The following is a 14,717-nucleotide window of genomic DNA, read 5'->3' on the forward strand; positions in this document are numbered from 1 at the left end:
TGTCAGCCTTGTGTGAAAAGAGCCCGTCACGAGCTCCCCTCAGAAGATGAGTACAGGTCAACATTGCAAGCAGCAATAGCAGCCTTGGAGGCGATCGAGTTACTACTCCAGAAGTCTCCTCCTCCAGACTGGCTCCTGATGGAAATGGAGACACTTCAGCAAAGGATTGATAAGCTAAAACGTCAGGTACTCTAAGGTGAAGAGTTAGTGGACTAGACCATTTTGTCAACTAGGTAAATGAGTTGAATATGATTTTTTTGTTACCCTATAGTACATTTCGTAAATGAAAATATTGACACATCTGTACATGGTCTAACACATAAAACTTTTCTGAAGTTGAATCTAGTGAAAATAAGTCTTTATTTATGGACATTTAAAGAGCAGGATTGTGAGGGATATTTCTCATTAAGGACTTTGGTACAAGGTAACAAGTGGAACAGTCGGTAACTGCCCAGGTCTCCACAGGGCCACTCACTCAGATAGTACCTCTGTAAACAAATAAATAAGCTGCCTAAGGAAACCTTAGCAATTTAAAATCATTTATATACTTTATAGCTAAAAGTTTTTTAGTAAGTTGTATTCCATAATAGAGTTTACTCTTCTGACAAAGAAATGGCACAGAATTAAGCTAATCAGCTTGAATTTTTGTATTTATTTTCTTTACTTCCAGAATTGCTCTGGAAGAAAGCAGTAAGTTCCACCTTTCCACAGCCACTTGCTCTTCACAGAAACTGGCCTCCGTCAGACGCACAGGCTCTTCCTCTGAGAAGGGCTGTGAACCTCTGCACTGCCCAGGGCTCTCCGCCAGCAAGCCAGGTCTCTCACTTCCATTGGCAGACTGGATAAAGAGCTCCTGACATGAGAAAAACAGGATGCTGGGGCTTTCTCATCTGCAGTGCCTGCTCCTGAGGTATTAGTTTGATGTTTTTTCTTTGTTTTAAAGAAATCCTTTTTCCTGAAAAGTGACTTGCAGCTACTGTCACCAGCTGTTATCGTCCCAGTTCAGATCACCATCTTCCCCCCAGCCTGCAGACTCTCCCTGCAACGAAAGAGCAAACAGGGGCAACCTGCTGAAACAAGTCACATTCAGATTTGAAAGAATGGGAATTTAAAACGAGCCCAACACTTCTTTCGATGCCAGAATACATTTCTTCATACATAATTTACTATAACAGAAACGTGAAAAGTAGGGTCACTTTGGTTCCGCTATTACAAAATCACAGCATTAAAAAAAAACTTTCACAAGGACTATTTAACACTTAGCCCAAGCACTTCTATTAATACATTTTCCTGGGGAAGAAAAAAAGATGCCATTGACAGGAATTGATTTTGTTCATTTTCTGATCACGTTAATAAACCAGTTGTGGACATCAGTCTTCTCTCACTGGGAAAGAGTGTATTTTTTTTTCTTTATAAATGGGACAATATAACTGCTGCCTGTGAGAGGGAAATAATGTAAACTAATAAGACAATTTAATGATCCTCACCTCAGTAATTTCTGCTGCAGCAAATTTTGAGGAAAAGTGCATCACTGATGAGACATTATCCTTGTTGGGAACCACTGTTTCTGTCCTCAGTTCAGGCAAAATAAGAATAGCAGCTGAAGGCTTAATTTCTGGGATCATATCAGCAAACCAGTCCAACTCTGGGTCTTTCACTGGCTTCTTTTTTACCTGAATGGTAAACTCCTCTCCTAAACCCAGTTCTGATGGAACTTTAAGGCGCCTTTCTTGTGACAACACTTTTGGTGGCTTGGTTTGGCCTGGGTCATCCCTGCTTTGTGCAAGACTGGTCTTTTGGGGTAGGCTCAATTTCGAAGGCAAAGCAGGAGTGGCCTTTTGCTCCCCTGAGGTAACAGGTCTTGTGGCCATCATTCCACCTTCCAGGTTTACTTCAGTATCTAAGCTGCCGGGCTCAAAGTCATCCCAAGGCTCCTCCTCTGCATTCAGGTTAGTGAGCGGGGACTGGGCCACTGCGTGGGGATCTGCAGGACAAACCTCTATGTTGACAGTTTTGTTCTCGGGCTCCTCAGGCTCACTCCAGTCAGGCCACTCCTCAGACTTTTTAGAACTTGATGGGAAATTTTCATTGTCTCCTGAGGTAATTTTCACTTCAGAGATGCCATTGATGGGAAATTTGATAGGCTGAGAAAATTGATCATCTATGGGGGGATATATATGTACAAGAGTTATTATAAAATGTTGGTTAAGAAATGTTGGTTAAGACATGCAATATATTTAGGAGAAAGTTAACACTGAAGAAATGTATAGACCCAATTCCTTGGAAATAACCCATGTGCACTGAACTGTGATATAGCCCAGCAGAACATAAACCAACAAAGACACAAGTTAAACAAATGTGATTTGATGGGCACATACCAAGCAACAATTAACTGGAGCACCTAATCCTTCACTAAATACTCAAACATACTATATAACAAATACAAAAATGTTCTAGCCAGGCACTGATGCCCTCAAGATGTTAATTATGTATACACCTTGAGGAAGTGTTGTAAGCTCAAGTAGGCTGCCTCACTTTAACATATCCTCATTTTAAATATATTTTCATTAGCATAGTCAAGTCATGAAGTCCTTTTTAGTATGGTCTGACTGTGTGCTTAATCCCACAAACTTACTTAACCACAGAACTCCTCTGAACTCCTCTTTCATGGTATACCTGATAACATCTTCCAGAATTATCATACTTTGATATAATTTGGGGAAAGTCCCCAAAGTGAAGTATCTGGTGCAAAAAAGAATGCAAGCAATGTCTCCACCAGTTACAAAGAAAAGTATTTACCCTGCAGTCCAGGGAAAAAAGATGCACCCAAGCTGACTACATAACTGTAAAAAGAGAATTAAATCTCAATAGTCCCAAAGTGCCCTTTAGTTTCAGAATTTTAGTTACTCAGCAAAACATTCACCAAGCAGTGGAACAGCTGTATAAATTTAATAAATCTACCTGTCTGTAGAAAAGTACTGTAGTAATCTCGCGGTATGTGCTTCTTGCTGTTGATGGGCATGTTGCCAGAAAAACATTTAGGGAATATGCCAGGGGAGGGGTTCTTCATGATTGGCAAGCTCTGACTGCGCTGGCTGCAGGTGACATGCACAGGAGAATCTGAAGATAAATAAAAAGTCCAAAAAATGAAAGAGTAGTAAATTGCTTCTTTTCCTATCACATGTTAGGTGAGCAACAGTTAAGAGGTGGGGTATATTTAACACAGATAAAAAATAACCTGCTGGGAGAGGACATCTCCACATATTTGGAGAATCATACCTACTACGGAAGTGTCCACATGGTGGTAAACAAAGGATTCAAGCATTAGGTAAGCATTTGGAATATAGAAAACCTTTAGGATACCTAGTTATAAAAGTTAACAGCCTTTAAAAACATCTCAGTGGTGACTTAAAACTGTACTTGATTCTACTTTCCTTTTAAGAATAAAGAGTACAAGCACACGGATATGAATGTACTTAATGCCACAAAGCTGTACACTTTAAAATGTTGAAGACAGTACATTTTATGTTATGGACATTTAACTCCCAACTGGAAAAAGAAAAATGTTTTAAGAAAATGTAGTCTTTAGCACCTTTTAGAAAGTTCATACTTTTAAGAATGAGTACTGGTCAAAAGGATCCTAGCAAAATTTTTGACTACTTCGTCTGCCTTAGGAAAATGAGGGGGTGGCCTGGGCTGAGTCATCACAGGCCACACCTCCCCTCCTCACCCCAGTCTGATCTTTGCAAGCCCACCACCCTCCTGCATATTTCTACCACCATCCTCCCTGCGGAAACCCTAATTTTTCTTACAAATTGTCCCCTTCTCTACATTGTCTTCCCTAACTTATTTCCCTCATGTACATTTTTCATAAACCTTAGTATCAGCCTTCATTCTTAAGTCTGATCATGCAGGTAAACTATAAGAACAGAAGGAAAAAAATCTAAGAGTACCTCCTTTACACACGCCCCTCTCCCAGCAGCCCCTCTGCCCTATAGGACGAGGGCCTCTCTTTACCATAAATCTGGAATACAAGCTGCCACCAGGGTCTCAGCCATCCTGGATGAAGAGTCTAACATGGCAAGTCAGCGGGATTCAAGTTTTCAGGAAAATCTATTTTAATAAAAACTTATCCACTGTTGATGCTTTGGTGCCCTTTTCTGTTTCCTATTCAGATTACAGAGTGATCCAAATGGAGAGTATGTAAAATATCTAGAACCAGAAAACCCCATCCAGTAAATAAAGCTGTTGGGAGTGGGGACTTTTGTTAATTCAACATGTAAAGCTGTCCCTAGAGACTGACACCTAAACCTTACCGCAAAACTATGCATATCCTCTCCTCTGGCCAGAAATTCCTCTAGTATGAAATATAAACCTTTCATCGGCTCTTTGTGTGCTCTGTTTGGTAACAATAGACCTCACTCAGTTTGGTGTGATGTTTCATGGCTGAGGAGGTGGCGACAGTTTCTACATCACCCTCTTGAAGCTCCTCAGTCGCACTAACGCTGACTCCGTAGCACCAAGGAAGCACTGACTCCTCAAAATTTGAGGAAGTCAGTGTTACTTTAAAAATTCTCTTGGCAGCAAAATTAGAGAAAAGTCTGGCAGTTCTTTTTTGCTAATAACTGTTTCCATGCTGTCTACTCACTATCATTGAGAACTGAATCAGAGATTCAGAGCTTCGTAACATGGCCATCATCCTTCAGGGTTATACAAAGGAGCAAAAAAGCAATGGCGCTGTCAATATAAAATTATTCTTTTATAGCCTATAAAGACCAGAAATTACTCCTGCTTCCCAGGTAATATTTCAATGGGAACATCAGAATTAAGGATTTTTTTCTCTTGATTTAAGTATGTAAAAATCAATAGCTTGTCACCTAACAGGCCATCAAAATCAAAAGAACTTAAAACACTATGGTGTCACTAAGAGCTGCTGCAGCTTTTTTGGAAACTGACACTATTAAGATGTAAATATTCTGTATATTCTTTGACTCAGTAAGAAATTTAGAAAGGAGTGCAACAGCCATCAACAGGGAGGGAGGTCACTGAATGAATTATAGTCAATGAAATATTAGGCAGCTATCAATAAAACATTATTAGGTAGTTATGTATTGACCTGGAGACAGGTCCCTGATAAGCTGTTACATGAAAAAAATCAAGTTGTGGAGCTGCATAGTATTTTTTTTAAAAAATCCTGTGTGTGTGTTAAAATACATTTGTGTCTTTGTGGGCTTACAAAAAGGATGAAAGAATTTCCATTAAACCAATTTTATTGGTTACCTTAGATGCCCCAGAAGGAGGTGAAAAAGGGAAATGAACTTTTTCCTTTTAATTCTCTGTATCATTTGAATATAATCTATCTGTGTTACTTGTATAATGTTTAAAATCTAATAAGACAATAACACTGGACCTTTTAATCACTCTTACCTTCTGGGGAAAGGTCCACAGTTTTAGTAAAGCTTGGGGCAGTGCGTTTGAAGATCTTGGTTCTCTCTCCTCCCACAACCACCTCTGGTCCAAGTAGCGAGACCAACACTGCTAGGCTGTGAAGAGTAATGGCCACGATGGAGTCGCTGGTATCACGCAGGCCCAGTAAAACCTAGGAGTAAATTGGGTAGTAAATGTACACAACCATATTGCCTGTCTCTTCTCCCTTTCCCCCAACCCCAACGAGTAGTTGGGCTGCAATCAGACTGTGTTTGTTCAAGTGAACTTCATTTCTTAGATGTGTTCTAGGTCAGTGGCTCTCTATTTGTGGTCAAGGACCATGTTTTCCCTTCCCAATCCAGCACACCCTGATACTTTTTTGAAGACAATAAAAATGAAGTCAAATAAATGCATGAGAAATATATTAGAAATAAGACTACTCTGTTAAGTTGCTATAAAAGTTTTTAGATTATGATGCCTGTCAGCTCTTGCTTCCAAGCCACCGCCACAGAGTCCTCCCAAGGGCTCAACCCTTTTAAGTCTACAGCACCAAGTATTCCCAGGTGGTCTTCCATTCAGGTACTAACTAGGCCCGACCCTGCTTAGCATCTGAGCTCAGATGAGATGGATGCATTCAGAGTGGTAAGGCTGTAGGCAGTTCCCCAAATTGTTGGTGAATCTGAATACTCCATCCAAAAGACAGTTGCTGAATGGGTTAAAAAAAAAAAGAAACTCATCTGTATGACACCACAAGAGGCTTCTCATATAACGACGTACATAGATCAAAAGTGAAGGAACAGAAAAAGATGTTCCATGCAAATGAAAACCAAAAGAAATCTAGGGAAGCTATACTTAGACAAGACAAACTTTAAAACAAAGAGTAATAAAAGGCGGCATGACATAATGATACATAAATCCAACATTTATAACATTTATACATACTTTATGGCTTCCCTGGTGGCTCAGAGGTTAAAGCGTCTGCCTGGAATGCTGGAGACCTGAGTTTGATCCCTGGGTCGGGAAGATCCCCAGGAGAAGGAAATGGCAACCCACTCCAGTATTCTTGCCTGGAGAATCCCATGGAGGGAGGAGCCTGGTAGGCTACAGTCCATGGGGTCACAAAGAGTCAGACATGACTGAACGACTTCACATGCACCAAACATAGGAGCAGCTAAATTAAAGCAAACACTGGTAGTCACTCAGTCGTGTCTGACTGTAGCCCGCCAAGCTCCTCTGTCGATGGGATTCTCCAGTCAAGAATACTGGAGTGGGTTGCCATTTCCTTCTCCAGAGGATCTTCCCGACCCAGGGATCAAACTCAGGTCTCCAGCATTCCAGGCAGATTCCTTACTGTCTGAGCTACATGGAAGTCCCTAAAACAAATATTAACAGGCCCTAAAGAGAGAAATAGAGCAATACATTAATAGCAGGGGACTTTAATATCCCATTTACATCAATGGATAGATCATCCAGACAGAAAGTAGTAAGAAAATGTTGGCCTTATGACACATTAGATGGATTTAGATATACAAAGAACATTTCACCCCAAAGGAACAGAACACACATTCTACTCTAGGGCACACGGAACAGTCTCCAAGATGGTTCATAGGTCATGTGACAAAACAAATTTGATAAATCTAAGACGACTGAAATCAATAAAGTATCTTTTCTGACCCTAAGAGTATGAAATTAGAAATCAATTATAAGAAGAAAACTGGAAAATTCAAAAATGGGGAGATTAAATAGTATGCTACTGAACAACCAATGAGTCAAAGGAGAAATCAAAAATATCTTGAGACAAGTGAAAATGGAAATAAAACATACCATCAATGCATGCATTGATGGGATGCAGCAAAAGCAGTTCTAAGAGGAATGTTCATACTAATAAATGAAAGAAATACCTGAAGAAATAAAAATTCCACGCAAGTAATTCTACATCTCAAGAAGCTAGAAAAAGAAACCTCAAAGTCAGTAGAAGGAAGAAAATAACAGAGCAGAAATAAATGCAGTAAAGAAAACAAATTCAATGAAACTAAGAGCTGGTTCCAGTGGTCATGTATGGATGTGAGAGTTGGACTGTGAAGAAAGCTGAGCACCGAAGAATTGATGCTTTTGAACTGTGGTGTTGGAGAAGACTCTTGAGAGTCCCTTGGACTGCAAGGAGACCCAACCAGTCCATCTTAAAGTACATCAGTCATGGGTGTTCATTGGAAGGACTGATGTTGAAGCTGAAACTCCAATACTTTGGCCACCTGATGCGAAAAGCTGACTCATTTGCAAACTCCTTGATACTGGGAAAGATTGAAGGCAGGAGGAGAAGGGGACAACAGAGGATGAGATGGTTGGATGCATCACCGACTCAATGGACATGGGTTTGGGTGGACTCTGGGAGTTGGTGATGGTCAGGGAGGCCTGGCGTGCTGCAGTTCATGGGGTCACAAAGAGTTGGACACAACTGAGCTACTGAACTGAAGAGCTGATTTATTCAAAAGATAAAATTGACAAATCTTTAGCAAGACTCACTGAAAGAGGACTCAAAATCGTAAGTAAAAGGAGACGTTACAACTGGTACCACACAAAGGGTCATAAGAGATTACTATGAACAACCATGGTGGAGTCCCTAAGTCGTGTCCAGTTCTTTTGAAACCCCATGAACTGTAACCCACCAGGCTCTACTGGCCATGGGATTTCCCAGGCAAGAATACTGAAGTGGGTTGCCATTTCCTTCTCCAGGGGATCTTCCAAATCTAGGGATAAAACCCACGTCTTGTACATTGTCAGGTGGATTACCTACCACTGAGCCGGCCACCTGGGAAGCCCCACTATGAACAATTAATGTACCAATAAATTTGACAAACTAGAAGAAATGGATAAAGTCCTAGAAACATACAACCTATTAAGACTGAGTCATAAAAAAGTAGAAAATCTGGACAGTCAAGTAAGGAGACTGAATCAGTAACCAAAAACCTACCAACAGAAGTCTAGGACAGACAGCTGCTCTGGTGAATTCTACCAAACATCTGAAGAATGAATACCAACTCCTAAAATTCTTCAAAAAAAACAGAAGAGAAGGGAAACCTCTTCTTTAAAACTCCTTTTAAAAGGTTGACATCACCCTGACACAAAACCAGAGAAGGACACCACAAAAAAATTACAGGCCAAAATCCCTTCAAGAAAATTAAAGAAACCAAGGGAACATTTCATGCAAAGATGGGCACAATAAAGGACTGAAAGTTATGGACCTAACAGAAGCTGAAGATATTAAGAAGAGGTGACAGGAATACACAGAAGATCCATACAAAATAGATCTTCGTGACCCAAATAACCACGATGGTGTGATCACTCACCTAGAGCCAGACATCCTGGAATGTGAAGTCAAGTAGGCCTTAGGAAGCATAACTATGAACAAAACTAGTGGAGGTGATGGAATTCCAGTTGAGCTATTTCAAATCCTAAAAGATGATGCTGTGAAAATGCTGCACACAATATGCCAGCAAATTTGGGAAACTCAGCAGTGGCCACAGGACTGGTCAGTTTTCATGCCAATCCCAAAGAAAGGCAATGCCAAAGAATGCTCAAACTACCACACAATTGCACTCATCTCACACACTAGCAAAGTAATGCTCAAAATTCTGCAAGCCAGGCTTTGACAGTACGTGAACCGTGAACTTCCAGATGTTCGAGCTGGATTTAGAAAAGGCAGAGGAACCAGAGATCAAATTGCCAACATCTGTTGGATGATAGAAAAAGCAAGAGTTCCAGAAAAACATCTATTTCTGCTTTATTGACCACACCAAAGCCTTTGACTATATGGATCACAACAAACTGTGGAAAATTCTTCAAGAATTGGAAATACCAAACCACCTGACCTGCCTCTTGAGAAATCTGTATACAGGTCAGGAAGCAACAATTAGAACTGCACATGGAACAACAGACCGGTTCCAAATCGGGAAAGGACTACAGTCAAGGTTGTGTATTGTCACCCTGCTTATTTAACTTATATACAGAGTACTTCATGCGAAATGCCGGGCTGGATGAAGCACAAGATGGAATCAAGATTGCTGGGAGAAATATCAATAACCTCAAATATGCAGATGACACCACCCTTATGGCAGAAGTGAAGAACTAAAGAAATTCTTGATGAAAATGAAAGAGGAGAGTGAAAAAGTTGGTTTAAAACTCAACATTCAGAAAACGAATTTCATGGCATCCAGTCCCATCACTTCATGGCAAACAGATGGGCAAACAATGGAAACAGTGACAGACTTTATTTTTTAGGGCTCCAGAATCACTGCAGATGGTGACTACAGCCATGAAATTAAAAGGTGCTTGCTCCTTGGAAGAAAAGCTATGACCAACCTAGACAGCATATTCAAAAGCAGAGACATTACTTTACCAACAAAGGTCTGTCTAGTCAAAGCTATGGTTTTTCCAGTGGTCATGTATGGATGTGAGTGTTGGACTATAAAGAAAGCTGAGCACCAAAGAATTGATGCTTTTGAACTGTGGTGTTGGAGAAGACTCTTGAGAGTCCCTTGGACTGCAAGGAGATCCAACCAGTCCATAAGAGAAATCAATCCTGAATATTCATTGGAAGGACTGATGCTAGGAAAGATTGAAGGTGGGAGAAGGGGAAGACAGAGGATGAGATAGCTGGATGGCATCACCAACTTGATGGACATGAGTTTGAGCAAGCTCTGGGAGTTGGTGATAGGAAGGGAAGCCTGGCGTGCCACAATCCATGGGGTCACAAAGAGTCGGACATGACTGAGCGACTGAACTGCACTGAATTCCTGATGAATGTAAGATGCCAAAATCCTCAACAAAATTAGAAAACAAATTCAACAATATATTAAAAGGATCATATACCATGATCAAGTGGAATTTTTTTCTAGTGATGCCAGGATGGTGGAACATCCACAAATCAATGTAATACACTACATTAACAAAACAAAGGGTAAAAATCATATGATCATCTCAATGAACACAGAAAAAGTACCTGACAAAATTCAACATCTATTTATGATAAAAACTCTCAACAAACTGGATACAGAAGAAACATACCTCAATATAATAAAGGCCATATACAACAAGCCTACACTCAACATTACATCGAAAAGCCGAAAGCCTTCCCTCTGAGATGAGGAACAAGCCAAGGATGCCCACTGTTGCCAACACAGTGTTGGAAACCCTAGCCATAGCAATTAAGCAAGGAGGGGGGAGGGAGGGCAAAAACATTTAAATCAGAAAATAAGAAGTACTGTAAAACTATACACAATACACAGAAATTTGTAGCATTTCTATACACTAATAATGGATTGTCAGAAAAAGAAAAAATAACCCCATTTGTAATTGCATCAAAGAATAAAATACACAGAAATAAATTTACCGAAAGAAGTGGAAGACCTCTACACTGAAAACTATAGGACACTGATGAAAGAAACAGAAGAAAACATAAATAAATGGAAAGATGTTCTGTGTCATGGATTGAAAGAATTAATATTGTTAATAAACTGCCCATAGTTCCCTAAGCAATCTACAGACCCAATGCAATCCCTATCAAAATTCCAATGACATTATTCACAGAACTAGAATCAGTTCAGTTCAGTCGCTCAGTCGTGTCCGACTTTGTGACCTCATGAATCACAGCACACCAGGCCTCCCTGTCCATCACCAACTCCCGGAGTTCACTCAGACTCACGTCCATCGAATCAGTGATGCCATCCAGCCATCTCATCCTTGGTCGTCCCCTTCCCCTCCTGCCCCCAATCCCTCCCAGCATCAAAGTCTTTTCCAATGAGTCAACTCTTCGCATGAGGTGGCCAAAGTACTGGAGTTTCAGCTTTAAAATCATTCCTTCCAAAGAAATCCCAGGGTTGATCTCCTTCAGAATGGACTGGTTGGATCTCCTTGCAGTCCAAGGGACTCTCAAGAGTCTTCTCCAACACCACAGTTCAAAAGCATCAGTTCTTCGGCACTCAGCCTTCTTCACAGTCCAACTTTCACATCCATACATGACTACTGGAAAAACCATAGCCTTGACTAGACGGACCTTAGTCGGCAAAGTAATGTCTCTGCTTTTGAATATGCTGTCTAGGTTGGTCATAGCTTTTTTTCCAAGGAACAAGCATCTTTTAATTTCATGGCTGCAGTCACCATCTGCAGTGATTTTGGAGCCCCCCAAAATAAAGTTTGACACTGTTTCCACTGTTTCCCCATCTATGTCCCATAAACAATCCTAAAATTTGTATGAAACCACAAAAGACTGAATAGCCAAAGCAACCTTCAGAAAGAAGAACAAAGCTGGAAGCCTCACACTCCTTGATTTCAAACCACATTACAAAGCTACAGTAAAATAGTATAGTATTGGCATAAAACAGACTAGGTCAATGGAACAAAATAGCCAGGAAATAAACCTATACATATATGGTCAATTAATTTATGACAGAAATAGCCAAGAATACACCATGCAGAAAAGACAGTCTATTCAATAAAGTGTTGAGAAAATTGGACAACTGTCTTATAACACATTAACTTAAAACAGATTAAGGATGTAAACATAAGACCTGAAATGATAGAACTTCTAGAAAAAAACACAGGCAGTAAGCTTTTTGACAACAGCCTTGGTGATGAATTTTTGGATCTGACACCAAAAGCAAACGTTACAAAATCCAAAACTAAGAAATGGGATTACATCAAACTAAATAGCTTCTGCAAGGCAAAGAAAACCATCAGAAAGTAAAACGGTAATCTACTGAATGGGGGAAACTATGTGCAAATTAATATATCTAATAAGGGGCTAACGTTCAAAATATACAGAAAGCTCATACAGCTCAAAGGGAAAGACAATTTGACTAAAAACTAAGTTGAAGATATGAAGAGATGTCTTCCCAAAGGTGACATGAAGATGGTCATGAGGTACACGAAAAGATGCTCAAGATCACGGAACATCAGGGAAATACAAATCAAAACCACAAGGTGATAGCACTGCATACCTGTTAGAAGGGCTATTATCAAGAAGACAAGAATCAAGGGATGGTGAGGATGTGGAGCAAAGGGAACCCTTGTGTGCTGCTGGTGGGAATTTTCATAATGGGTACAGCCACTATGGAAAACAGTATAGATGTTCATCAAGAAATTAACAATGGGATGACCATACCATCCAGGGACTCTACTTCCGGGTGTTTACTTGAGGAAAAACCTTACTAACTCAAAAAGGCATACGCACTCCCATATTCACTGCAGGATTATTTACAGCAAAGTATCTATTGATGAACGGATAAAGAAAATGCAGCATGCACACAGGAAGATTATTCAGGCAAACAAAAAGCATAAAATCTTGCCATTTGCAACAACATGGACGGACCTGGAGGGCATTATGCTCTGCTAAGGGAAATAAATCAGACACAGAAAGACAAACACTCACTTACATGTGTGTGTGTGGTGGGGGAGGTGGGGTAGAGGACAAGCAAAAAAAAAACAACACATACAGAGAACAGATTAGTGGCTGCCAGGCGGAAGTGAGGAGGTAGAGAGGAAATAAAATGGGTCAAGAGGCATATACTACATTATAAAATAAAAAGGTCATGCAGATATAATGTGCAGCATAGTGACTATAGGTTATAATACTGTATTGCATATTTCAAAGTCACGAAGAATATTTTTTGAAGTTTCATCATGAGAAAGTTCATAACTGTATGGTGACACATGGTAACTAAGCGTATTGCGATCATCTGCAATATATACACATGTCAAATCATTCTCCTGTGTACCTGAAACTACATGTCCATAATATACCTCAATTAAAAAAAAAGATTTTAAATGTTAATTTTCCATATCTGTACTCAGCTCAATGTAGCAGGACCATAACAAACAGTTCATGGACAGGCAATGTTCTGCAGAGCACACTTGAAACACTCATCTAGGTCACTAAGAGCTGTGTCCTTCACCTTGTGGCTTAACACACAAGAACAGGACTGTGAAAACTTTTTTGATATCCGATGCATATAACACCTGTCCCTAACTGAGCCAATTATGATCTCTTTTCCAGTAATAAAAACTGGAATTTAGAGAAACTGGTTACCTCTGGTTTGCTTAAAGGCAGGACAGTAAACTCGGAAACTATGGGGCAACTACGCTTCAGTTCAGTTCAGTTCAGTCATCAGTCGTGTCTGACTCTTTGCGACCCCATGAATCACAGCACGCCAGGCCTCCCTGTCCATCACCATCTCCTGGAGTTCACTCAGACTCATGTCCATCAAGTCCGTGATGCCATCCAGCCATCTCATCCTCGGACGTCCCCTTCTCCTCCTGCCCCCAATCCCTCCCAGCATCAGAGTCTTTTCCAATGAGTCAACTCTTGCATGAGGTGGCCAAACTACTGGAGTTTCAGCTTTAGCATCATTCCTTCCAAAGAAATCCCAGGGTTGATCTCCTTCAGAATGGACTGGTTGGGTCTCCTTGCAGTCCAAGGGACTCTCAAGAGTCTTCTCCAACACCACAGTTCAAAAGCATTAGTTCTTCGGAGCTCAGCTTTCTTCACAGTCCAACTCTCACATCCATACATGACCACAGGAAAAACCATAGCCTTGACTAGACGGACCTTAGTCAGCAAAGTAATCTCTGCTTTTGAATATGCTATCTAGGTTGGTCATAACTTTTCTTCCAAGGAGTAAGCGTCTTTTAATTTCATGGCTGCAGTCACCATCTGCAGTGATTTTGGAGCCCCCCAAAAATAAACTCTGACACTGTTTCCCCATCTATTTCCCATGAAGTGATGGGACCTGATGACATGATCTTCGTTTTCTGAATGTTGAGCTTTAAGCCAACTTTTTCGCTCTCCTCTTTTACTTTCATCAAGAGGCTTTTTAGCTCCTCTTCACTTTCTGCCATAAGGGTGGTGTCATCTGCATATCTGAGGTTATTGATATTTCTCCCAACAATCTTGATTCCAGCTTGTGTTTCTTCCAGTCCAGCGTTTCTCATGATGTACTCTGCATATAGGTTAAATAAGCAGGGTGACAATATACAGCCTTGACGTACTCCTTTTCCTATTTGGAACCAGTCTGTTGTTCCATGTCCAGTTCTAACTGTTCCTTCCTAACCTGCATACAGATTTCTCAAGAAGCAGGGTAGGTGGTCTGGTATTCCCATCTCTTTCAGAATTTTCCACAGTTTATTGTGATCCACACAATCAAGTCAATAAAGCAGAAATAGATGTCTGTCTGGAACTCTCTTGCTTTTCCCATGATCCAGCGGGTATTGGCAATTTGATCTCTGGTTCCTCTGCC

The 14,717-nt window shown here is 40.5% G+C and overlaps 2 protein-coding genes across 6 annotated transcripts in view; one reads left to right on the top strand and one right to left on the bottom strand.

Moving 5' to 3' along the window:
* Positions 1-1,373, top strand: part of C16H1orf112 (chromosome 16 C1orf112 homolog) — a 51,284-nt gene extending 49,911 nt beyond the window's left edge. The window contains exons 24-25 of one of the 2 annotated variants that reach the window (XM_013970164.2): positions 7-196; positions 671-1,373. In XM_013970164.2, coding sequence (XP_013825618.1) covers positions 7-195 — 189 coding nt within the window. In that variant the 3' untranslated portion in view covers position 196; positions 671-1,373. The remainder of the gene's footprint in view (positions 1-6; positions 197-670) is intronic. The other variant, XM_005690629.3, reaches the window with a different exon arrangement.
* The window catches only part of SCYL3 (SCY1 like pseudokinase 3), a 43,258-nt gene continuing 28,882 nt past the window's right edge, over positions 342-14,717 (bottom strand). For all 4 annotated transcript variants that reach the window (XM_018060288.1, XM_018060290.1, XM_018060289.1 and 1 more), the window contains 4 exons: positions 5,428-5,599; positions 2,962-3,120; positions 1,488-2,161; positions 342-1,039 (listed from right to left, as the gene is read on the bottom strand). In XM_018060288.1, coding sequence (XP_017915777.1) covers positions 980-1,039; positions 1,488-2,161; positions 2,962-3,120; positions 5,428-5,599 — 1,065 coding nt within the window. In that variant the 3' untranslated portion in view covers positions 342-979. The remainder of the gene's footprint in view (positions 1,040-1,487; positions 2,162-2,961; positions 3,121-5,427; positions 5,600-14,717) is intronic.

This window comes from Capra hircus, chromosome 16, assembly GCF_001704415.2.
Source record: "Capra hircus breed San Clemente chromosome 16, ASM170441v1, whole genome shotgun sequence".
Taxonomy (NCBI): domain Eukaryota; kingdom Metazoa; phylum Chordata; class Mammalia; order Artiodactyla; family Bovidae; genus Capra; species Capra hircus.